The sequence below is a fragment of the Grampus griseus genome (genome assembly GCF_964374135.1).
Source record: "Grampus griseus genome assembly, chromosome: 4".
Taxonomy (NCBI): domain Eukaryota; kingdom Metazoa; phylum Chordata; class Mammalia; order Artiodactyla; family Delphinidae; genus Grampus; species Grampus griseus.
The window spans coordinates 10,017,309-10,041,746 of NC_138997.1; the positions used below are offsets into that span (position 1 = coordinate 10,017,309).

General features: G+C 34.7%; 1 protein-coding gene across 1 annotated transcript in view; it reads left to right on the forward strand.

Annotated features, from left to right (window-relative positions):
• The window catches only part of CCSER1 (coiled-coil serine rich protein 1), a gene marked incomplete at both ends in the record, with an annotated part of 1,097,278 nt that overhangs the window by 687,639 nt on the left and 385,201 nt on the right, over positions 1-24,438 (forward strand). Inside the window, one exon of the mRNA XM_082653728.1 lies at positions 2,388-2,432. Within this exon, the coding sequence (XP_082509854.1) occupies positions 2,388-2,432 (45 nt within the window). The remainder of the gene's footprint in view (positions 1-2,387; positions 2,433-24,438) is intronic.

Here is a 24,438-nt window from a genome sequence, read left to right on the forward strand (position 1 = left end):
AATTTTAAAAAGAATGGATATATGCATATGAATAACTGAATCACTTTTGCTGTACACCCAAAACTAACGCAACATTGTTAATCAACTACACTCCAATATGAAATAAAAATTTAAAAAAAAGACAAAGTGGACTCAGTTAATATTTTTGTTCATATGTTTCCATCTAAACAATTCAAGAAATGTTTTATATAGGAGGTAAAAATTTAAAAACCACTTGAAAACCTTTTAAGCATTAACACTCTGGTTTCTCTTCAGATCTTAATAATCTTTTGCATTTTTAAGCATAAATGCTGTCACCAAATGAAAAAAACTTTATCTTATGAATATTTTCCTTATATTACACTCTAAATCTGCAGCTTAATGTGACAACAAAAACCAGTTACAATCTTTTCTTAAATTCCAAAATATAAAGCTAGAAATACAATCAAGTCTAGTATATACGTCTTACAGGTCAATTTCTTACCCGATGTATCGAGATAATGTAGAGTATATACTTAAGGTTATGTGCTATTTAGATTTTCATCAGAAATAGAAAAATACTTTAACTTAAGTCAAAATTATTCATAATAATGTGAAAAATTGTTAAGGTTTCTAAATCTCTGTCACGTAATTTAGAGGCAGATAAAAAAATTATGATAAAGATAAATCCCAATATTTATTTGTATTCTTTCCATTTTTCTTCTGATAGTGTTTCTAGTAAAAGTAGAAAATAAGATGTAGGTTCAAGACTAAATTATGAGAATATGTAAATTCTCATATATGTCTGTCCTTGATATGTTATACGCCCCCGTTTTCAAAGACTGCTATCGAAGTAAGCATTTGCTTAAAGAACAGTCGAAACTCCTACTCTTTTTTTTTTTTTTTTTTTTTTTTTCCTCGGTACGCGGGCCTCTCACTGTTGTGGCCTCTCCCGTTGCGTAGTACAGGCTCCGGACGCGCAGGCTCAGCTGCCATGGCTTACGGGCCCAGCCGCTCCGCGGCATGTGGGATCTTCCCGGACTGGGGCACGAACCCGCGTCCCCTGCATCGGCAGGTGGACTCTCAACCACTGCGCCACCAGGGAAGCCCGAAACTCCTACTGTTGAAAGACTTCACAATTTGGTCAACTCTTGGGCCTTATTTCCCCACTGCTCCTTTTTGTACAACTCACAGTATATGCCAACTAAACCACTTGCCTTTCCTAGACCTCTTAGTGCAGTGCTTCTCAAACTCTAACGTGCATGTTCATCACCTGGAAATTTTCTTAAAATACATATTCTTGCTCAGCTGGTCTTGGATGGAGTCAGCATTAGAAGTGAGTTCCCAGGTGATGGTATGCTACAAGTCCAGTCACCATACATTGAGTAGTCAGGTGTTCAGACTGCTGCATGTTGTTCATCTTCTGCATTTCCTCTTCAGCCTTTACCACTGTTTAGATGTGATCCTCCTCTGTGGTCCTTTGTGCGTTTGCCCATTCAAAGGCTGAATGAGCCTCTTTCATCTTAGGCTCAGAGAAAATTTTGTATACCTGACATCATTCTCCTGAAGTTTTACCTTCACTTTTGTGTGTCTAGTCAATGATCTCCTAAACTTTGAGGACTATTTATTACTTATATCCCCAATATCTAGCATGGTGTCTGGCCCACGGTACATATACAATAAATATGTATTGTAAAGTAATTAAAGGACATGATAAGAGATAGAGGGAAAGAGAATAAAAGGTAACAAAAATGAAGGAAGGTAAAAAGGAAGAATTGGGTACTGTGAGATCACATTTTATTGCAATTTTCATATAGTTCCTTCCACATATAAAACTACTACAGTATGGAAAATAACAGGAATTGAAACTTTTATCATGTTTAGAGGGGGGCAAAAATTTTTTTCCATTATTTTGCTTTCTCAATAGCAGTATTTCCAGGGAAGATAGATAGATGGACAGGCAGACTCCTGTGCCACAAGCATATTTTGCAATAGGCCTGCTAAGAAAAAGATGAACTCTTTTACCATCTAATTATGCATAGTGTTTACTGGGGACTTAAGGTGAATCGCTCTCCTTTTAGTGTAGAAAGCAGTTATGATAATAGAAGATGAAAGTCCTTTTCACGAGAAAAAATCCTGAATATTTCCTACGTAATCACCAATGCTGCAATTATTTTTACTTATGGTCCTGGGATTTAGCAAGAAGTGCATTGGTACCACCTTTGGAGACTTACTCAGATATAGATATTGTCATATGTGTGAGATATTCATGTACATTCAGATCTTCTTTGTTAAATGAATTCTTTTTCACTTCAAAATCTTTGCACTAGTACTAATTATTAGTTACTTCTTCTTTGCCATCAATAATCTATTTTGAGATATATATATATATATATATTTCCTTTTTTTCTTTTTTTTTTTTCTTTCAGGGTTTGAACCTGAAAAGACCAGAGTCAGTACAAGGAGGGAGAGAGGTAAGAAAATCTAAGGGAGAGGGAGGGGGAAGAAGAGAAAATGGTTACAGTGTTGCGGTGATTTTGTTGATGTTGACTGATGCTGAGGATGTTAATGACAACGGGGATGTGTTGAGAGGATTTATGATAACATACATCTCATTTACTCTGACCAAACCACATTTTATACATATTTATGTAAACGTATTATTTGTGCTGCTCCTCTGAAACTGAAGAAAGTACCAGGTCTCTGGTTAGGCAAGTGTTGTTTCTGTTAAAATAGATTTTTATAGCAGTAGGGCCCTCTAGACAGGGCAGAAAAAACTTTTTTAAGCAAACGTTACATGCAATATTTAAAATGATTGATTGAGAAATTAGCATAATTCTAGCAACAGAAACATTTTATGTCATCTGGGATTCTTCACTCTCCTATCCAAGACAATTGGCAAATGCTACTAGGCGTGTGTGCAATTTTAGATGGTATGATGTTGCCCTGGTAAGACTACTGATTCTAAAACTTCCTTTAATTATTATCCCAGATGCTTTATAAGGAAGGGAAACTTTTAATAGTACCAAACATAATACCATATCGTTTATGTGATGCATATTATTTTCTAATTCTAATGTACAGGCTTAACTTCACCTTGATTAAAATTCTTTCCAGGCTAAATGTGTAAATGCTCTATTTTACTTTGTGACTCAGGTTGTTGGGTGTAGGGGGATGGTGGGATATTTAATTCAGTAAATCAATATTTTCTTGTTGCCCAAAAGGTAATTTTATTTTTGGTGAGATTTATATAATTTGGGGGCAAAAGTGAAGATACTTTGTCTTATAAAATGAGAAAATAAATGTAACCCTCCTCCCTATCTGTGGCTTCTCTTTCTGTAGAAACATTTTTCTTCTCTATTTAATACATGGTGTTTGCCCCTTCTTTCCTTGCTCTTTTAATTTTCAGTTGTGTGTTTTTAGTATTTGACATTTTATTTCCTTGTAAACCTGTCATTTAGGGTCTTTCTGCTTATTTGCTATTTTCCATCCAGAAGAACCTATTCTTTTTGAAGGATGCATAACAGTAGGCTCACACTGGCAAAAGAGCTGGAGAACGTGAAATATAGATAAACTTATCTATATTTGAGATTTTTCATGATGTAGGAGAGCAAGGTAAAAAGGACGTGGTCATCAGTAAAGGCAGAGTGGGAAAAATTATGTACTGTGTAAGGAAGACCTCAGAGCCATTTACAGGTTTTGTGAGGGTAAATACTTTCTCTCAGATGGGACTAAAATGGATCTACTTAGAGACTTAACTCATCACCTTCTAAGTGAAAGTTCACACCCAAGCAGGACTGCCACAATTTATTTCTGCTTATTCAGTGCCTTTGAGGACATTCAATTTGGGTTGTATTACTCAGCTTCTCACCACTGTATGCTAGTCCAAGAGCAACTGTGTCTAAAGAGGGGAAACTTAAGTCCATGTACCCATGTGATGATGTTGCTAAATGGTAGCAAAAGTCATTTTTTAGATTAAGATTTTGTAGATTTTCATGTTATTTTTAAAAGCCTAATGACTGACCTTTATTGAAAAGAGTTGCTGTTAAATTTTATTTAGTTTTTCATTTCCTCTTATTTTATTTTTATTACAAATGCACTTGTGGGTAAGGAACATGTCAATAATGTATATTAAATTAAAAAAAATTTTCTTGAAAGTATTTTATGGTTTGTGTGAAGGTCAAATTTTTAATGACCTACAATTTAACATATGCATCCGTATAGAGGGGACAACCTTGATTTGGGCCTCCTCCCTGAGGTTAGTGGAATAATTGAGAAGGAGGTAAGATCATCCAGTTAATGATAGCCTGGTAGTGTCTTCCCTTGAGACCCCCAATCCAGGAATAGAAAGTAAAAGTCAACTATTAAAATTCAAAACAACCACTTCATTTCCTGTCTGGGCAATACTGGGTTACATGGGCATATTTCTATCCAGCCTAACACTCACTTTAGTTTTCCCCATGATTGTAAAGTCTAATACATTCTGTGGTAAGAAACTTCAGAGAAGTATCAGACAATTAGGTGAACTATGTTGTGGACACTTCTGTCAAGTCTCAGTGGTAAGTGATCTGTAAATGAGAGTGTAATTCCTTCTTAAGAGCTTCCTGATCTGATCTCTCTTGCTTATGAATTGTGACAGGTATCCTTCTGATTCCTATTTGCTGTGTTCTGTTACATGCATGTGTTACAAAGATGTATAATATACTTCTGATTATGTTAAATTGAAGTGTGTGGATTTGGAAAACTCTTACTCAAAGCATCCTCTTAGAATTTTTCATTCTAATGATATTGTGATTGATGAAGACTGAATGACAATGATTACTCTTAAAATGAATTAATTTGTCTTAGTTCAAATGACAGATGTTCCCAGTAGGTGTTGACGGATGTGACACTAGGGCCTCTTACCAAATATTTATAAGAAGGCTTAAGAAGCATCAATTAAAATGTCTATTTACCATTTGAGATCATGACAACAGTTAGAATATGCATGGAAAATCGAAGCAGGCATTAATATGCTATTTAGCTAAGTGGTAAATATTATTAAAAGGCTCATTGCTAGACAGGAAGGCCAGATTTGAGCACTACATGCCATATAAAACATAAATTAAGAAGAAGTGATTAAGATATAAATTACCTTCCGGAAGGAAATAGAAAGGAACAGCACCTAAATTGCTTGTATTGTTGTGAAATATTTGAAAATAGGTATTAATTGTATAAAAAACTTCAGTTACATTAATTTTTTGGTATATTTATTCTTTATTTTTATCGTATATTTATATATTTTTGGTATATTTACCATGCATGTAAATTGAGGGGGCTGATCATAATAGATAATAACAAGGTTGTTTAAAAAGGGAGATTAGTGGAATGCTGTGTGAAATGTGATTATATAACTGATATTCCTTTCTGATTGTAAGTGAACTTCCTGCCTCTAGTGGGATCTTATAACTCATAGAAAAACCTCAATGAAATTTCACTGGATATGACACATAGACAAATCATATTTCTTTTAAGGAATTTCTGTTCTCCTAAATACAGTGCTTTTACTGTTAAATGTGGATAAAATCAGTTTACTATCAGTTTTCTTAAAAGATTGTATAACTTTGTTATTTTAAATAGTATTATATTTTCCAAAGTATGGTTTTTGTTAACTTATTAAAGATTCATCTGTGTGTGCATGTGTGCCTGTATATGTACGTATGCATGTGTTTGTACACACGGATTTTGAATGGCAAGTTGTCTTTATTTTCACCTTAGCTCAAAAATACTCGACCATCCATATTCTGGATATTTTATATCACAAGTCTAAATGCACGTGATGTGGGACTTTATATCATGGATAAAGAAAACTATTATGGTTAGATATCTAAGACAGGATCAAGCATTTAATTTCAGAAATTACACTTAATATGGCAAGCTAAGATGAGAGACAGTGGTTACTGGAGCTTTTGGGTTATGGGTGTTGTTGGAAGTTAACAGAGATTCCAGAACCACTGATGCAATGGAAATAAAGTGCAAGCGTGTAATGATCAGGAATCACTTTTACATAATTGGCAGAGATCAGATCTCCTCAAAGTGATGAACAAAGTAAGTAGAGATTATGTTACCATTCTTCAGCTGGAATTCTGAAGAAAGATTAATATCGGTACACTTGAACATTTTAAATAAACAGTTTTGTATTCTTGCAAGACAGATATTGAAAATGCTCCTTAAACATCTGAGAGAAAATGAACATTTCTGATAATTTCTAGAAGCATTCTTTAGAAATGTGCCCCCAAAACGTTAGAGATGTATTCATTCCTTTACGAGAAAAATCGCCTGTTTTAGTGTGGAAATTTTTCAGTTAATTATGTTTGACTGTGCCGATGATATTTCTAAAAATTCTAATTTTACCTGGGGGATTGCAAGGATAAATAAATAGATTCTGATAGACACATAGGAAGAAGTGGACGTTTCAGACCATTAAAATAACTGATTTTTGAATGTGTAATTCTCAAGAAAATCATGGGCATGCCTTACAATCTGCCTACTTTGTAGTCATCAGAATGCTTCACTAACTTTCTCTGTTGGACTACAGTATCCTAACTTTGCCAAAAAACATAAATGGGAAATTACAGATGATATGAATTTCTGATACTTAAAGAAACATAATTAATCAGAGATATTTGAAAAAGGTAGATTGAAAATAAAATATTTAGCTCAATGCTATTTCCCCAAGCTGACTTTATATTTAAATGTATGAATCATTTAAAATAATAATTGGTGACTTGCTGTTTATGTAAAGTATCACTTGAGCATATAATATTCCTAAAGAAAGTGATTATTTTATTCAGATAAATAGTGGATTTTATGCCTTTGCTAGTACAGCTGGATAGACTTTGCATTGTTTATCCCTTGACAGATTACATGTTCCTACTTGAAGTTGAAAGTCATTTTAAAATTTGAGCACCAAAAGGGAGAAAACTCAAAGAATGTGATCAATGATATTCTGTATTTCAAAATAATTTGTCTCTACCTGGAATAGTAGCACAGGCATTATTACAAGTGGAACAAAATTAAAAATCACCATTGTTTTCTCTTTCCATTTTTAAATTAATTAGAATTACTAGGCAGATTATTTTGGATCTAAGTTATTGCTTAAGTTAAGAAAACTTGCTACTATTTCTCCCACATCCAGCAGAGCACTAGAGAGAATTGTTTTCTAAAGAGAGTAAAGAAGAAAAATATGTGAGTTTTAAGAATAGAACTAAAATCGAAGAAAGTGTGTTGTTCTTGAAAATGAGTTAGCAAAAGTGTTGAAGTGCCATTGTTCTCTTAAAATCTAATGTTTTACATAATTTGAAATTATAGAAAATAACAATATTTCTTTTATAGCTTGGTGAAAATCTTCACCGGGAAACAAATCATGATTACCAGTTATCTTTAGTAATTTTTCTGCAAATTTACTTCCATTTGCATGAAGTCTTTATTGTTTAGCATTCAGAATAGACTGACTGTTTCCACTTCCGTTCAAATTTAGCTATCCCATTCTTGGTTGATGTAGAGTTTTGTGGAATAAGAGATTCTTTTATAACCTCCATGATGACACAATTTGGGGGAGAAATATATATTGGCTAATATTATATTCTTCTTTGAGATATAAAAGCTGAGGCAAAAATAACTCTTCTTTTATAACTAGAATTATTCAGTGGTTCAGTGGCTATAATTTGCCACTAAGATGTATCTGATTTACAATTGGATTCTGAGATCAAGAGACCTTTTAAGGACTCAGTAAAAAATAAAATATCCTTATTTTTTTTCCTTTCTCGGAATTGACAGGCAGTAAAGGAACTGAAAAAATCTTTGTGCTTATGAGCCAATATTTAATTGAAAGAATTACAATTTACAAGCCCATAATAATTATTCCTGTTTCAAAAATGTTCTTAAAGGATAAAATGCATTAATAAGTGTAAAGCTCTTTGAACAGTGCCTGACACATAGGAAGCACGCAATAAATGACAACAATTTTATTACTATTATTATTTTCCATACCATTTGCTCTTCCTTTCATCTTTCCTTCTGTCAGAGACAATCTGAGTGTCATGTTGTTGGGAGATTTTACTGTTTACATGGACTGTCCTATAATCAGTGATATCTAAAGCCTAGTCTTAGATTTTACATTCTAAATTGGTTCTCAGATGACAAATTCCTGATAGGACAACAAACAAAATATACTTGGAATCTGTCATTGAATCTCAAAAATTCTTAATTCCATAGTTCATATTACAGATGAGAGAAAATTTTATTTACCTTTCACTTACAGCATTGTTTACAGAGAGCAGTGTCTAAGCACTACAGGTTTTATAAGCTATTTTTCACATCCTGTATTTTCTGGGTGATCTTCAGATTGGATTTTGAAGATCTCTTCTGTGCTTGTATACCATTGAAATTCCAAGGAACTATCCAAAAGAAACCTGTTGGTTAAGCAAAACTAAGCTTATCAGCTCTACATCAGTAAGAAAGAACACATTCTTAGTAGTATTTCAAATAAGAAAATCAAAATCCGTAAGAAGTGCACACTTTTCAATTTTTTAAATATTTCTTTTGGAAATGTTTGACTGATTATCTAGATTACAGATTCTTAGAGTATGTACATAGTGACAGAACAATTTTTCCTAAGAGAAGCAGGGCAGAAAAGAGTGAGGAAAGGAGAGGCGTGACAAGGAGCCAGCATTGGACAGACATGAAACCATCACTGTGGAAGGATAAAAGAAGCCTTAGATATAAGAAACCTATTACACACACACACACACACACACACACACACACAGAGCCACACAAAAGAGTATTTACAACAGGTTTAAACAATAATTTGAACCCTAGTGAATTCCATCAAGCATCAGTCTAGCAATCATGGTCCCCAAAATGGACTCTGCAATTTCAGATTGTACTCGATGGAATTATATCAGTTAGAGATATAGGAACATGAGTTAAAACATAAAGCAATCAGGAATTTGACCTAGAGGGCCAAATAACTTGAAAAGACCACATGAACCTCCTATCTTAAGAACTTGGCCTAAGACCTGATGAGGGAATTCAACTCTCTAACTCTGAGCAGAATGAAACTAATTGGAGTCAACAAAGGTAAGACTGAGGAAAAGCCTCACAAGGTTTTGAAAGAATACTCAGGTAAAGTTTGTCTAAAGGAAATCAGTCTAACAAAACCTAACTCCAAGCAGTCCAACCTCATGGGTTCCTGGAGTTAGAGATCTTCTTACTGACTCACAATGGAAAGTCATGAAAACAGACAGTCACGTTGTAAGTTACAGATCGGGTATTTTCATCTAGAATAAGAATTTTCAAAGTTGATTAGATTATCAAAGGATTACTAAAATCATTCTCATTCCTAGGAGGCAGAAACTCTGCATTTGGGAGGTTGACAAAAAGAACTTAAAAGTTTAGACCCAGTGCAGGGTGTATCTCACTGTTGCTCTCCGAGAGACTCCTGAATGGAGACTTCAGCGGCCTCAGAGGAACATATTTCAAGTAGAGGAGCTTAAGTGAGATTGCACAGGGGTTTCGCTGGGACCTCCCTTGTATCTCCACAATTTTTGACTCTTTGTCTGAGAAATGATCGCAAAGAGAAAAACTTTTCATAAGCAAAACTGAGTTTGTTAGAACTACTGCAATAAAAAAAGAACACTACATTGACAAAATTTTAGTAGGTCTCTAAAATGGAGACTTTAGGGGAGGATATTTAGAGGGTGTTAAGTTACAGGCAGGATGATTTAAAAGCAAGTCTTGTAATGTAGGTAATAGGTAGAGATTAGGCAGGTTAGGCAGAGTTTATGACACTCTAGCTTTACATTGATGTGCACAACAAGTGAAATGAATGGAGATTCTGACCTCAGAGTTCTGAAACGCAATATATTTTCCTCATTTATGAGTCTTTTTTCAAAAATATTTGTATATAATTAAGAATTTGTAATTTTAAAGTGGATTTTACAAAGAGATGAGTACTAAGAAGGGTTACTGTAGAAAGAGTTTGACTTTCTAATCAATAAACATTTAGATACCCATTCTTATAAGGCACACATTATTTTTAGAATCGGTTAAACCCTGGAGATGTTTTCAGCTGAAAAGGCAAAAACAAATTATGATTTTTATTTCTCTGCCTTATATTTTTATTTGAAAGTGTAGTGTTAAACTCATAGGGATCTTTTTTGGCATTGTTGTTTTTATTTGTGTATACAACCTATGATGCAGTTATTTTTGCCCTTTACCTATGTCAATTAATATAAAAGGAAAATACTACTCCATATGGTTGAATTGATTCAGCCCGTTTTCATCAGAGAAGTATTTATTCATACATAAATGAGAAGATCTCTTATGATTCCTTTCTTAATTACAAATAAAAGCCAATGGCCACCTCAAAAATATACAGAAGATAAACATTTTTATTATTTTGATACTTATCCATTACTTAGCAAGAGAATTTCTTTTCTGTTTAGATTTATGTTTTCATATAGAACAAATAATCCCCATGTAAATATTCAATTATTGGCTTTGCTGACAAACGTATTAAAATCCTGTAAACCTCCAATGGGAACTAACTACTTCTCTTCTCTGAAGAACTTTCCTGCCCTCCTACTCTCTGCTTAGAAATAGATCCCCAAATCTCCTTCCATTCATCCATCATCCGTCCAGCTGAGGACAGTTATTTGACATATGTCTCTTTTCTGTTTACCTCCCGTCCTCACATCCACTTTGAGACAGTTTTAGGGACATCGATGCTCAGTCAGCCCAGTGGAATAGCAACACTCCCGACTAGTTCCATTGCTGTCCTCCAGTTATATCACAGGACTCCGCAGTCCCTTGTCAGTGCTCACCACACTGTTACTTAATATGTAATCTAAAACTTAAATAAGATTACCAGTAGGTGGAAAAATATTGTATTTATTACTATAAATATTATACTGTTGAATTATTATATAAACGTTTTAATTATATTAAAAATGTTAAGATTAGAGAATTTCAGACTCACACAACAGTTATGTTCAAAATAATAGCTATAAGTAAAATTGCTATTGCATACTATATTTGTTTGCTAAGGCTGTCATTACAAAGTACCATAGACTGGGTAGCTTTAACAATAGAAATTTATTTTCTCACAGTTCTGGGTCTAGAAGCCAAGATCAACATGTCCATAGGTTTGGTTTCTTCTGAAGCTTTTCTCTTTGGCTGGCTTTCAAATAGCTGCCTTCTCGTTGTGTCCTCACATGGTCTATTCTTTGGGTGTTCATATCCCCAGTGTGTCTTTGTGTGCCCAGGTTTCCTCTTATAAGGACACCAGTCAGTGTGGTTGGGGCCCACCCTAGTGGCCTCATTTTACCTTAATTATCTCTTTAAAGGCCCTATCTCCAAATACCATCGCATTCTGAGGTATTGGGGGTTAGGACATCAACATCTGAATTTGGGGGAACACAATTTAGTCTATAAAAAGCTCTAAAAGTAATACAACTGTACAAATGATTTCCCTCAAAATAGAAGCTTTCTCTTTGCCCTTTACCTATTTACTCAGGAATGTCTTGTCTCTTCAATAACATTAAAATTTAGTTACGGGGCTTCCCTGGTGGCGCAGTGGTTGAGAGTCCGCCTGCCGATGCAGGGGACACGGGTTCGTGCCCCGGTCCGGGAAGATCCCACATGCCGCGGAGCGACTGGGCCCATGAGCCATGGCTGCTGAGCCTGCGCATCCGGAGCCTGTGCTCCGCAACGGGAGAGGCCACAACAGTGAGAGGCCTGCGTACCGCAAAAAATAAAAGAAAAAAAAAATTAGTTATGTTTAAATTCCCAACAACAAATATAAACAGTAAATAGAAGAATAAAATAACACATGTAAATAATTTATCTGAAATTCTAATATCCCAAATGCTCTGAAAACTGATATCCCCTTCTCAAAGGGAGGCTCAAGATCATTTGGTGGCCCAAACCTGGCCTGAACTAATATGAACCCATTTATAGTCTTTCTTTTTCCCACTTAGCATGAATGTGTATATGTTTTACTACAGAAATATCAACGTGTTTGTACAGAGTGCTGCTCCAAACCCTGCTGGGAATATTCTAAAGATATGGCATATGCTCTGTATTACTATTTTAAAATCAGGGTAATTCCAAATTACCAGATATATTTGACCTGAAGAATTTTGGATAAGGCACTGTAGATCTTATATAGGATACATTTCACTCTAAAACCCTAAAAAAATAGCATCCTTTCTTTTCACAATATAAAAAAATTTTGAATTACCCTTGGTAAGTGCTTTGCATGTGCTTATTAGTTCTGTAAGCACTTTACATATAGTCACTCATCATAACAAACTTTTGAAATAGCCACTATTATCATTCTCATTTCAAAGAAGAAAAATCCAAACAAAAAATGGCTTAAATAACTTGCCCAAGTGTTATAAGTGGGTGAAGCCAGGATTGAAACCTAAGGAATATGACTCCAGAGTAAAAATTCAACACTACACTATGATTTATAAGAAGAGAAATTAATAGATTTACTACAACTGGATATTTTGACTCTTGGCATTCCTCATGAGAATTATCTAAACTTGCTAAACAATCATATTCTCTGTCTCCCCCCCTCTCTCTCCTTGCCTACTTATTTGTTGCATATAGGTATTATCTCATCCAAGACCAAGACCACAACTACTCTTGTTTTCGTTAGGAACTATTTGACTACAAAGAATAGAAACCTAATTAAAACTTACATTAAATTGAATAGTGTTGGGTACATCCATTTGCAGGGAATATATCTTGATCTTCTGGAAAATGGATGATAATCAGCTCCTTTTCTCTGTTTCTCTGTTCTCTAATTCTACATCATTCTTCTTTCTGTGTAAATTAGGTCGCTTCTCTACCTTTTTTTTTTTCCCTTAACCTATACTTTGTCCCTCATGACTACCACCAAATGATGGGCTCAGCTATCTACTCTGTAGCTGGACAGTCACTTCTAATTATAGACAGTGTGGTCTAATTTCCCCTAGCTCATCCACATGGTTCAATCAAATAGATATACTTTAGCAACAGGAACTAGGATTAGAAAAATGAATTTTTTCTTTATCTTTTTTTCTCTTTTTTTTCCTTTTATGATATTCAGATGATAAAAGCACCATTTAACTCATCTTTGGATTTTACCACTTGTACTGTGGTAGAAGAGTCTCATGATCTCAGTGTTCTCTTTAAGATAATTGTGGTTAGGGAAGATATACTGGTAGTAACTCATGTGGAATGAATGTCGGGGTACCATTTTCATTTTCTTTTATTATTTTTAAATCAAGAGGGGATGAGTTAGGAAAATACAAAATTTACCTGAAACATGCAGTTTGTGCAATTTTCCCAGGCTCAGACTTCTTAACCAGGTTCTGATCATCATCTCGAAGTTAGCTTCTCAATCACCCCTGTCTAAATCTATTACATCTTGGGGGGGCGATTAGCTTTCACTGGTTAAAAATAACATATCCTATGAAGAAAGATAAATGTTGACAATATGGTAAATTAAAACAGTTCTCTATCTGGATTTATTTATCCAATGTATATCTAATCCATTGTATTTATTAAACCAAATCATTGCCGGTATGTGAATCCTGAACATTAGTGTGACCTGTACTTCTCTTCTGTGTACTAAAGGGAGTGGGATCAGACAATATTCCACATGGGAAAATTCACAGTGCACTTGCTTGACCATTTCTGTATGGTTTAGGGGTAGACAATCACAAATAGGACCTAGAGGAATATCTTATAAAACAGTTGAGAGAAAATATAAAGGTTATTTGAATCTGTATTTATAAATACTCAAAAATGTTCAATTCAAAATGGGTAAGTTAATGATATTTAGCAATTTTAACTCATCCACCTATTTATAACTGATGCCATTGTGAAACCAGATCATGAGTATTGTCCTACACTTGGATATGTTAAAGTTAATTAAAATATAGATTTACTTAATATTCTAGAAGTCTGGAATTTTAGAAATTAAACACAGTTGTTGAAACATGTGGAATCAAAAACTGGAAAAATGGTTCTTTGTACCTTTCTTGCTTCCAATTATAGCCTATCAAAGATGTGATGTTGCTTTCTCCTCTAACAAGTTACATTTGATAATATATTAGCTCTGGTTTACTTTCTGGAAGTAAAGGTCACAAAGAATATTGAGAGTAAGTAGTACCTAGTACAAAAATGTCAAAAGTGTATAGAGTTCAGAAGCACCAGGGGAAACAAATGATCTTCCAATTTTGCCTTGAAAAAGATTTTACTCATCTTAGTGAGTAACTTTGGATGGATAAAAGAGGTGAAAGCCATCAGTTCCAGAATTGGCAACAGGAAAGTGAACATGAAAAGCATATTTAAGAAGCTAGCAAGTGAAAGTAATTCAAAAGAACAATGAGGTGCTGCCTGGAGAACCTAGTAACTTCAGTATTAATTTCTTGAGAATGGAGTAATTCATAGATGTTTTTGTGTAGCACTCAGACAATTTGAGGTCAAAGAAAACTGCAAATGATTTAGGTATTACTGGAGCCATTGGCTTCAATGGGATCATAGAAAAATTTGTAAGAATTTTATATATGTTTTGCAGATGGAGACATCTGTGGTACAAAAATTGATTAAAATTTCCCTAAATAGGAAATGACTGCGTAATAAGAGGCAGTGCGGCATAGTGGGATTTGTAGAGGGCGTATATTTTGGAGGTTTTATTACCAGTTCTGCTCTTTGCTCAGCAACGTGATGTTGAGCAAGTTGCATAACCTATGTCACTGAGGTACATAATCTGTACCTCAATTTCTTCATTTAAAAATTTAAATCCATAGTTGTATTTAAATCCTTACCCCATAGGATTGTTATGAATAGAGAAAATGAGATCGTATATCAAAAATAGTGATCTCAATGTAAGGTACCGATAAAAATACCCCATATGGAAGTTTTAAATGCTGTTACTGTTTATTGTTACTGTTACCTTGAATTAATAAAAGACAGTAGACATCCTAGTGTCTAGACAGTAGACAGTAGACATCTGAGTGTAAAGCCACTTACTCAGCACCACATCTCATATTGAATATTGCCTATTGAAGGAAAAATTCCCCAGGGATTCCTACTTGCAAAAATAGTACTTGATGCTTGGTTCTACTATGTTATTATGTTTGTCATATTGTGTTGTGAGTCTTTTTGTTTGTCTCCACCATTCTATCACTTAGACTGAGTTCCTGGAGAACAGAGTCTTACTCTGTTTCCATCCATAAAACTTGGCATAGGGCTTCCCTGGTGGCGCAGTGGTTGAGAGTCTGCCTACAGATGCAGGGGACACGGGTTCGTGCCCCGGTCCGGGAAGATCCCACATGCCGCGGAGCGGCTGGGCCCGTGAGCCATGGCCGTTGAGCCTGCGCGTCCGGAGCCTGTGATCCGCAATGGGAGAGGCCACAGCAGTGACAGGCCCGCGTACCGCAAAAAAAAAAAAAAAAAAAAAAAAACTTGGCATAGTTCCTAATATAAAGTAAGCACCCAACAAATGTTTGTTGTGTTAAATCTTGTTCCTTTTTAGAATCAGCAAGAGTTGGGTTTAGAACACCTATGCTACTCTAGATCATTTGTTCCTTTTGCCTTTCACATATTTAATTAATTAATATATTTTGGCTTCACTTATAATTAAATATTAAAGTTAATAAGCATATTTAATTTTTTCTCTTTAGCCTACTTAAAGAGATAGACGCTGGTCATGGTTGTTCACATTTTAGGTGAATGTGAGATATACAACTTTAAAATGGTGAGAAAAATATTTATAAATCTCCAGTTGTGGGGAAATTTTTAATATAGTTGAATTTTTAAAAATTTGTCAGGTTTCATAATTCCAAATCTGATGATCCAAGTGAATTTTTAACTTGTATGATGGGGCTAATTCAACTGTTTGAATTACCCATTATTCTTTGTCAGGATTAAATTATGCAAGGTTTTCAGGCACTCGTCATGTTCATCTCATAAAACTACCCTGAACTGTGATTCCCTTTTGGACAGATAAGGCTGAATCAGGTGCAGAGGGGATCAGCTGATTGCCCAAAGTTAATCAGTGTATGTAAATTGAGTACAGAGATTTTGAAATGATATAGTTAAATGGTATTTAAACTAATCTGTGATAACTAAGGAAAGACGCTCTTTAGAATGACACATGAAGTGATATATGAATTTGAGGACCAAGAGACTGAGCATTAGCATATAGAAAATATTAGGCATGGGGCGATAAAATTAATTGACAGACCAGGTTGTTTTGTTTTTTTTTTTAGTATCTACAAACATGATAAGAGATGAAAAACTAAGAGAATTTGAATTTTAAAAATAAAATAGAGATGATATATATTGTAGGAGGCCATAAATTGAATAGCTATTCTTTTCAACCCGACAACACTGAAAGTATAGAGTTAATATCCTAAATTTGTAAAGTAGTCTATAATAAAAAACAAAACAAAAACCCAAAAACATTAAACCAACTGGGCTCTTATCCCAGAAAATCACTGAAGCAAGAAATACTTGTATCAGGAGAGAGGAAAAGGGAAAGAGAGAAAGAAGAAGACAATAAAACAAAAAATGGAAAGAAACCTAGCTGGCCAAATTTAATGAGAGAAGTGGAAAAGTTGTTCATTTTATAGACGGTCAAATGAAATTTCCCCTCCGACCTAGGAAGGACTACACTCAAAGCATAAAGCAGAGTTTTCAGTTATGAGAGGAAAATTCAAATACAACTTATTTCATGAAAACTGTGGGGAACTTTATAGCTTTGCTTTTATACCTTAAATTTAGCTTAAGTGTATTTTTTTTTTTTTACATCTTTATTGGAGTGTAATTGCTTTACAATGGTGTGTTCGTTTCTGCTTTATAATAAAGTGAATCAGTTATACATATACATATGTTCCCATATCTCCTCCCTCTTGTTTCTCCCTCCCACCCTCCCTATCCCACCCCTCCAGTTGGTCACCAAGCACCGAGCTGATCTCCCTGTGCTATGCGGCTGCTTCCCACTAGCTATCTATTTTACGTTTGGTAGTGTATATATGTCCATGCCTTTCTCTTGCTTTGTCACAGCTTACCCTTCCCCCTCCCCATATCCTCAAGTCCATTCTCTAGTAGGTCTGTGTCTTTATTCCTGTCCTACCCCTAGGTTCTTCATGACATTTTTTTTCTTAGATTCCGTATATATATGTTAGCATATGGTATTTGTCTTTCTCTTTCTGACTTACTTCACTCTGTATGACAGACTCTATGTCCATCCACCTCACTACAAATAACTCAATTTCATTTCTTTTTATGGCTGAGTAACATTCCATTGTATATATGTGCCACATCTTCTTTATCCATTCATCCGATGATGGACACTTAGGTTGTTTCCATCTCCTGGCTATTGTAAATAGAGCTGCAGTGAACATTTTGGTACATGACTCTTTTTGAATTATGGTTTTCTCAGGGCATTCTGGGTCATATGATAGTTCTATTTGTAGTCTTTAAGGAACCTCCATACTGTTCTCCATAGTGGCTGTACCAATTCACATTCCCACCAGCAGTGCAAGAGTGTTCCCTTTTCTCCACACCCTCTCCAGCATTTATTGTTTCTAGATATTTTGATGATGGCCATTCTGACTGGTGTGACATGATATCTCATGGTAGTTTTGATTTGCATTTCTCTAATGATTAATGATGTTGAGCATTCTTTCATGTGTTTGTTGGCAATCTGTATATCTTCTCTGGAGAAATGTCTATTTAGGTCTTCTGCCCATTTTTGGATTGGGTTGTTTGTTTTTTTGTTATTGAGCTGCATGAGCTGCTTGTAAATTTTGGAGATTAATCCTTTGTCAGTTGCTTCATTTGCAAATATTTTCTCCCATTAGTGTATTTTTAAAAGTTATGTTTTGGTTAGTTGAGATATTCCTATTACCAACCTATTTCCAAAGTCATTTTGTTGTCTATGTTTAGAACTTACTAAGGGACTGTTCTGAACAAATTAAGGGTGACTCCAGTTCTTATTTAGGGCTTACTACTTAAGTTATGGTGTCCCCTAAGGTCCTGACCCTGTCTCTTCGCCCTTCCTCTTTTGACACATTTTTTTCCTAGGTCATCTTATCCACCCTGGTGGCTGTAACGTTGGCTACCTGCTGATGTTCCTAAGTCTCCATCTCCATCCAGATCTCTTTCCAGACCTATGTCTATTCACTTATCAGACATTTCTATTAAATATTATTTAAATTTTAAAGATATGTAGATAGACAATTCGTAATCTTCATGTTCTTCCCTCCCCCAAACACCAATTTCTTTTCTGTTTTTTAAAATTTCTTTTAATGACATTACTTCTTAACAGTCCATTCCGGAAAACACAGAATCAACCTCATTTCTTCCTGCTCCTGTATGTTCCCACTCGTCACAGTCATTACAGTCTCCACTCTACTTCAGATGTCTCAGTTACATTTCCTCCTGTCTATCCCTTTTCCACTGAATGAATTTGGATCTTCATTACCTCTGAAGGGAAAAATTAAAACCTTTTAATGGGTTCTCCAGCTTCTCTTCTTTCCCATCTCCAATCTACCCTCCACACTGTTGTCCGAGTGTAATTATGAGCCTTCCTCACTAAAGGTGTTACTATCTTCCTGTCACACAAAGAGAAGGGCTAAACTCCTTAGCACATCAACCAAAACTTTAGCAAATATGCCTTAACTTATTACCATTTTAGAAATCTCTAAATTTCCCCATTTCTCCTTCAGTTAAACTATAATGGGGGGATTTTATTTATTCTTTAAGACCCAGGCTAAATGGCATATCGTTTGGCAGAGTGAGTTGCCCATTCTGTAGCATATTTGTACTTACTGCTATTGTAGACATAATTACATTTTTTATAGTAATTAGCTAACGTGTCTGGTGGGCTACAGCCAGAGCTTCTCTAGGGTAGGTATTGTGTTTTTTACATCTTTGCAATCCTCAAAACTTGATTTAAGAGCCTAGAACACAGGAGATATTTAATAAACGTTTGCTGATGGACTGAATGCGTGACTTGGGAAGCTCTGTGAGTTTCTAGGGTGGCCTTCTTGAGGTTTGCAGGAATTACCACTAGATGTCACTAGCACATTTCCAATAGCAATATACCTGAGGCAGGGAGAACTAACCTTTACTGAGCACCTACTGTGTGCCAGGCCCTTTTTAATAATTCTGTGAAGTAGGTATTATTATCAGAAACCTACCTTGGAAGCAGATGCTAGGAATGATTAATAGGTCATACAGCTAGTATGATGTAAAGGTAGGATTAAAATCTACAGGTGTCTGCTATCAAAACCTATGGTTTTCCACAGTGGCAGCCACATTCTGTTTCTTTTCTGATAATTGAGCCTCCGGCCTCCACATGATAAATACCATTTGCCACCTTTTCTAACAAATTAAATCTTTACTGACAAAATAAGCTGTTATTGGGTTAGGCACTCTTATTTAAGACCTTTCGAGTTAAAAGTCAGAGACTTGGCTTCTCTAATAAGCTTTTCCTGAATAGTTTGAAAAGAGACTACCATTCAAAGAAAGCTTTTTAATTAAACGTGAGAATGTAAGTTTTGAACACGAGCAGTTAGATTTCTATATTATTACTAGTTTCTTTTTTTTTTTTCAATTACCATTTGAAAATGGAGGTCTACTGTTTATAAGGTGATAGATTTAGTAATTAGGGCTGAATACATGAATAAAATATAGTCCCTACCTTCAACGGCTTGTAAAACTATGATATCTCCTTGATGCAAAGTCAGGAACATCATGATATTTTTACTGTGGAGGGTATTTAATCTGAGTCTCTGAAGTTTAAATAGCATTTAGAGATACTAATCCGTTTGATAATGTGACCATCTATTCTTGGACCTTAAATACTTAGAAGCACATACTTGAGCATGGTGAAAGTGCACTAGCTCCTGCCTACTCACTCAAGATGTCATGTTTTACTTTTAGACCCAACTCTGCCTATACAGAGTCCCAAGCAAGACCCAGAACTTGAGGAGATATACATTTGTAGAAGTTCCAATCAGAGAACGGTTATAAGAAAGTATGATGAGATGGTGCTTAGACTTGAATGCTTGACTTGCACTTGGATGGACCCAATCATCATATTTTCCAGCACTGAGCACATGGTAGCACCAAGGCAGTCAGCCATTATGCAAATGAAAGAGAGATGAGAGAGAGGGAGGTGGCTCATGCCTCCCCATAAATTTTACAGCTTCTCTTATTTTAGTCAACTTCTGTATCGTATCAGACTCTCTAAACTTTCTGCCAAATTCAGTAGTCGTTGTTAATGTTTTTGCTTTTGCTATTGTTAATTATTTAAAGACGTTAAACCAACAACTAATTTTAAGTTGTACGTTTATATACGACATGATAAAGTTCTCCACAGATTTTTTAAAGATAAGGAATTAATGCAGTCATGGAAACAGTTTGTCTCCCTCACTTAATGTTTTATGTTGGTGAGCTTGAATTTTATGTGAAATTAAATTATGCGATTTGAAAGTTATCAGTATAAAAGGATAATACATCTTCAGTTTATTCCAAAAATTAGAAGTAATGTCAAACCCCTATATTAAAAATGCATAAAGAAAAGCATAATGTCAAAGTTAAAGGGCCAACTGAATAATAAATTGTGTTTATGTTATTTGTACAGAAAGATATCTCTTTAGAAAAGAAACAAAAATACCCGTCAACCTTGATCAATATTTGCATTGAATTAAGAGAGTTTTAAATTATGTGAGGTTATTAGCAACATGTTTCTCAAATAAAATGTGCCCAGTTGGTTCTCCTTTCTTACCAGAAAACAGCAACAGCTTATGGGGTTTTTTTGTTGTTTTTACGACACGCGGGCCTCTCCCTGCTGTGGCGTCTCCCGTTGCGGAGCACAGGCTCCGGACGTGCAGGCTCAGCGGCCATGGCTCACGGGCCCAGCCGCTCCGCGGCATGTGGGATTTTCCCGGACCGGGGCACGAACCCGTGTCCCCTGCATCAGCAGGCGGACTCTCAACCACTGCGCCACCAGGGAAGCCCAGCTTATGTTTTTAAAAAACTGATACATCTAGAGAAATGCTCGGTGTATACACATCTTCCATCTTTTACTTTCTACTTTTGCCTGGCATAGTGTACATAGTCACAACATTTATTTATTGAGATGTTGAATCCATAAATAAACGAATGTTGGGTTAATCAAGAAAGTTAGAGGAAGATTTGGTGGATCATTCAGTGGCTTCCTTCTCTTGCTCCCTTGCCATCCCGGCTATTTTGCACTGAAAACAAAACAAAAAAAATCACTATGGAAGCTCTAGGAATCCCTAGTGTATAGATTGCACACACTGAGAGACAAGACAGCTTAGTGATGCGAATGACCTGGAGCAAATCCCAGCTGTGTCACTTACTAGCTCTTGTAAAAACAATAGCAAAGCATTAGAAATTGTGCTTCAGTTTTCTTATCCTTAAAATGGGAGGTAATAACAATATCTACCTCATGGGGTTATTGTGAAGATTAAGTGAGCTTGAATATGCAAAGCCATTTGAACAATATATATCATTAATGTTTTAAAGGTGATTATTGTTGTAGTTAAAGTGCAGAATCAGAAAGGTTAAGGACAAACTATCCAGTAGATTTCCTGGTTTTTTTTTTTTTTTCTCTCAAGTGATAAGCAAAACACAGAGGTCCTTTTTTTTTTATTACAATTAACTAGATTCACTGAGTCGGAAGCTTTGGAAGTTTAGTTTAGTTTTGTTTTTAATAATTCCAAGAGAAAAAAAATGAGTTAAAAATGATTTTACCTAACCATAAATGAGAGATTAGTGATTTTAATAGTTTATTATATTTATTAAGCTATTTTAATATAGTCAAGTTTTTATGTTTCTTTGCTCTGAAGAAAAAATGAGTAAAAACTCTATTTGTGAGTCTGTCAATGAATCATAGCTAAAGAAACCTTCTGCATTCAGGTCATGAGCCATAAAAAGGTACCACCTGATGGCAGAATGTTCTGATTGCAGGTAAAAAGCTAAACAAAAACAAGCAGCTTTTAGTGCTAAGCTGACAAACTGAAACAATAAAGTAGTACCGTGCATTCCCACAACATCCATTTATTTATGTAAACCTTGGTTTCCTATAAATGAGCCTTGAGGCTTAGCAGGACTAGAAAACAGTTGGAGATTGTGAATACTGCCATTGAAGGTGAGTTTCCAGAGGTGGGTTCAAATCCTGGCTTCACCTCTTAGCTGTTGAATTGACTTTAAGCAAGATAGTCAACTTATTCATGGCTCAGACTCCTTGCTTCGTACCTACCTCGGAGTTATTGTGAATTACATAGCTTATTTTTATAAGGTTCTTAGAATAGTATCTAATGAAGAGTAAGTGCCATATAGAGTGCTTATTAAGTAGATAGAAGTACTATATTGCATATTCATTTCAGTGGGGTTTATGAGACCAAAACTGTCTTTTAAAGATATATTAGTGGTTTCTCAGGTATTTCATACAGGGTTACAAAGTCCAAGCTCTGAAAGGTACTTCGCTTTTGCAACCTTGTATTGTAAGAAGGAATTTTATGTAGTGCTAATCAACCAACACCGTAACGTAGAAAAAATATTACTAAGGTAGAAAAGAAATTACTAAGAGCATCAGTTTTTTGTGGTGTTAACCACACTTAAAAAATCCTGGCTTTGCTACTCATCACTTATATGGCCTTTGAAAAGTTATTTATTTTCTTAAAACCTATTTTCTTATTTTAGTTCAATAGTAAGAAAAGAAAAAATATTATATGTAATTTGTATCATACTTTACTTTCTAGCAAAATTCAATGGCTCCTTCTCTATCACCCAAGTGATTAAGACTTGCCATCTTTGATATATCAAAATACACACCCAAAATCTGTTATAAGTCATTTTATATTTATATGGTTCTAAATTTTATTGTATATTAGATAGCAAAACATTTACATTATGTATGTCCAACAAATATTTGATTTTCTTGTTGATATATCTGAGACTGAATATTTTCTTCCAATCATTAATACTATGCTAAGGAAAGATGCATGTAATTGTATGTATGGGTACTCCAAAAATAAAAGGAGAAATTTTAGAAAATTCTAATGAACATTATATCTGTTTTTCTTCTCCACTGTGGTTATCTGTTTATGGAAGAAGTAACAACTGTAGTTACAGAGATTAATCTTCAAGTTTCTCTAGACTAGATAACTTCATAGGAAGCTAAAGCACTGAATGGAAAATAAACTTTTATGGATAAACACATTTTTATATTTCCCCAAAGAAAGCCATCTGTTTATATGAACAAAGGCTTCATTCATAATTATACTCCAGTACTCTTTCTGTTTTGCATAATACCTAACTTGCAACTTTCTCGTTGATATAGGTGTTAGACTATGTCATTTTGAAGATGAGTATTATGATCAACTCTTTCCAACAGTTTTTTGTAGAAGAGGTTTTCTGTAGTGAAATTTAGACAAATTGTTCAAATTTTGAAACCTTGATAATATAGCCTCATTCCATTCACAGGCAGTCTAGGTAAGGAAAATATGCTCTAGGATTCTCAGTGAATGTGCCAGTCAGAGTTTAAAAGATAACTTAAATTTCCTTCTTTAAGAGAGTTGGGAAGAGTGAGTTCTTGAAGTTGCAATCTGCAGTTTTGATATTCATGTATAAAAGGGGGCAGATGTTCTTTTCTGCTAAATCATTCCCATAATACACTTTCCCTGTATTCAGAGATGAATATGCTTACTGTCAAGCCTTGGCAGAAGGTTTCAGGAAAACATTGATTAAACTCCATAGGTGAACAAAGGAGAGAAGAAGATTAGCCATTTAAAATGTAATGTTCTTTCAACCTTTTCTTAGCCTCTCTCCTCTTACACATTTTCTTTGATTCATACTATTAAGCCTAAAATCAACTATCATTTTTAATGTATTTTCACACAATTTAATTTATATATATATATATATAATATATATGTGGTCAGTATCTATATGTGGTCAGTATCAAATCCCTGAGAACATTGCTAGACCACCTTTTTAACATTAATCTTCACTCATATTTATAGAATTTGTATAGTTTCTAAATATATCTCAGAGATGTTAAAAAGAGGATAAAAAATAGTTCATTAACAGATTCAAAATATGTTTTCTATAATCAAAATAAATGATTGGGTAAGTTTGTGAAATCAGTATTTCAAACCAGAGGTAACTCTAGATGCTGGCTAACAAGTATTTTGTACAGGTTATATATGTATAAATAGAAAAAAATCAACAAATATATGAATATTTATTATTACACAGTAGATTAATAGAACTGTTTATAGAGGTACATGGATAAATAAAATAATTGGTATATGGTAGGTAAGTAGACAGATAAATAGCTGTATCTATACATAAGTTATAGTACGTAATTTATGTTTATAAATATGTGTGAGTATA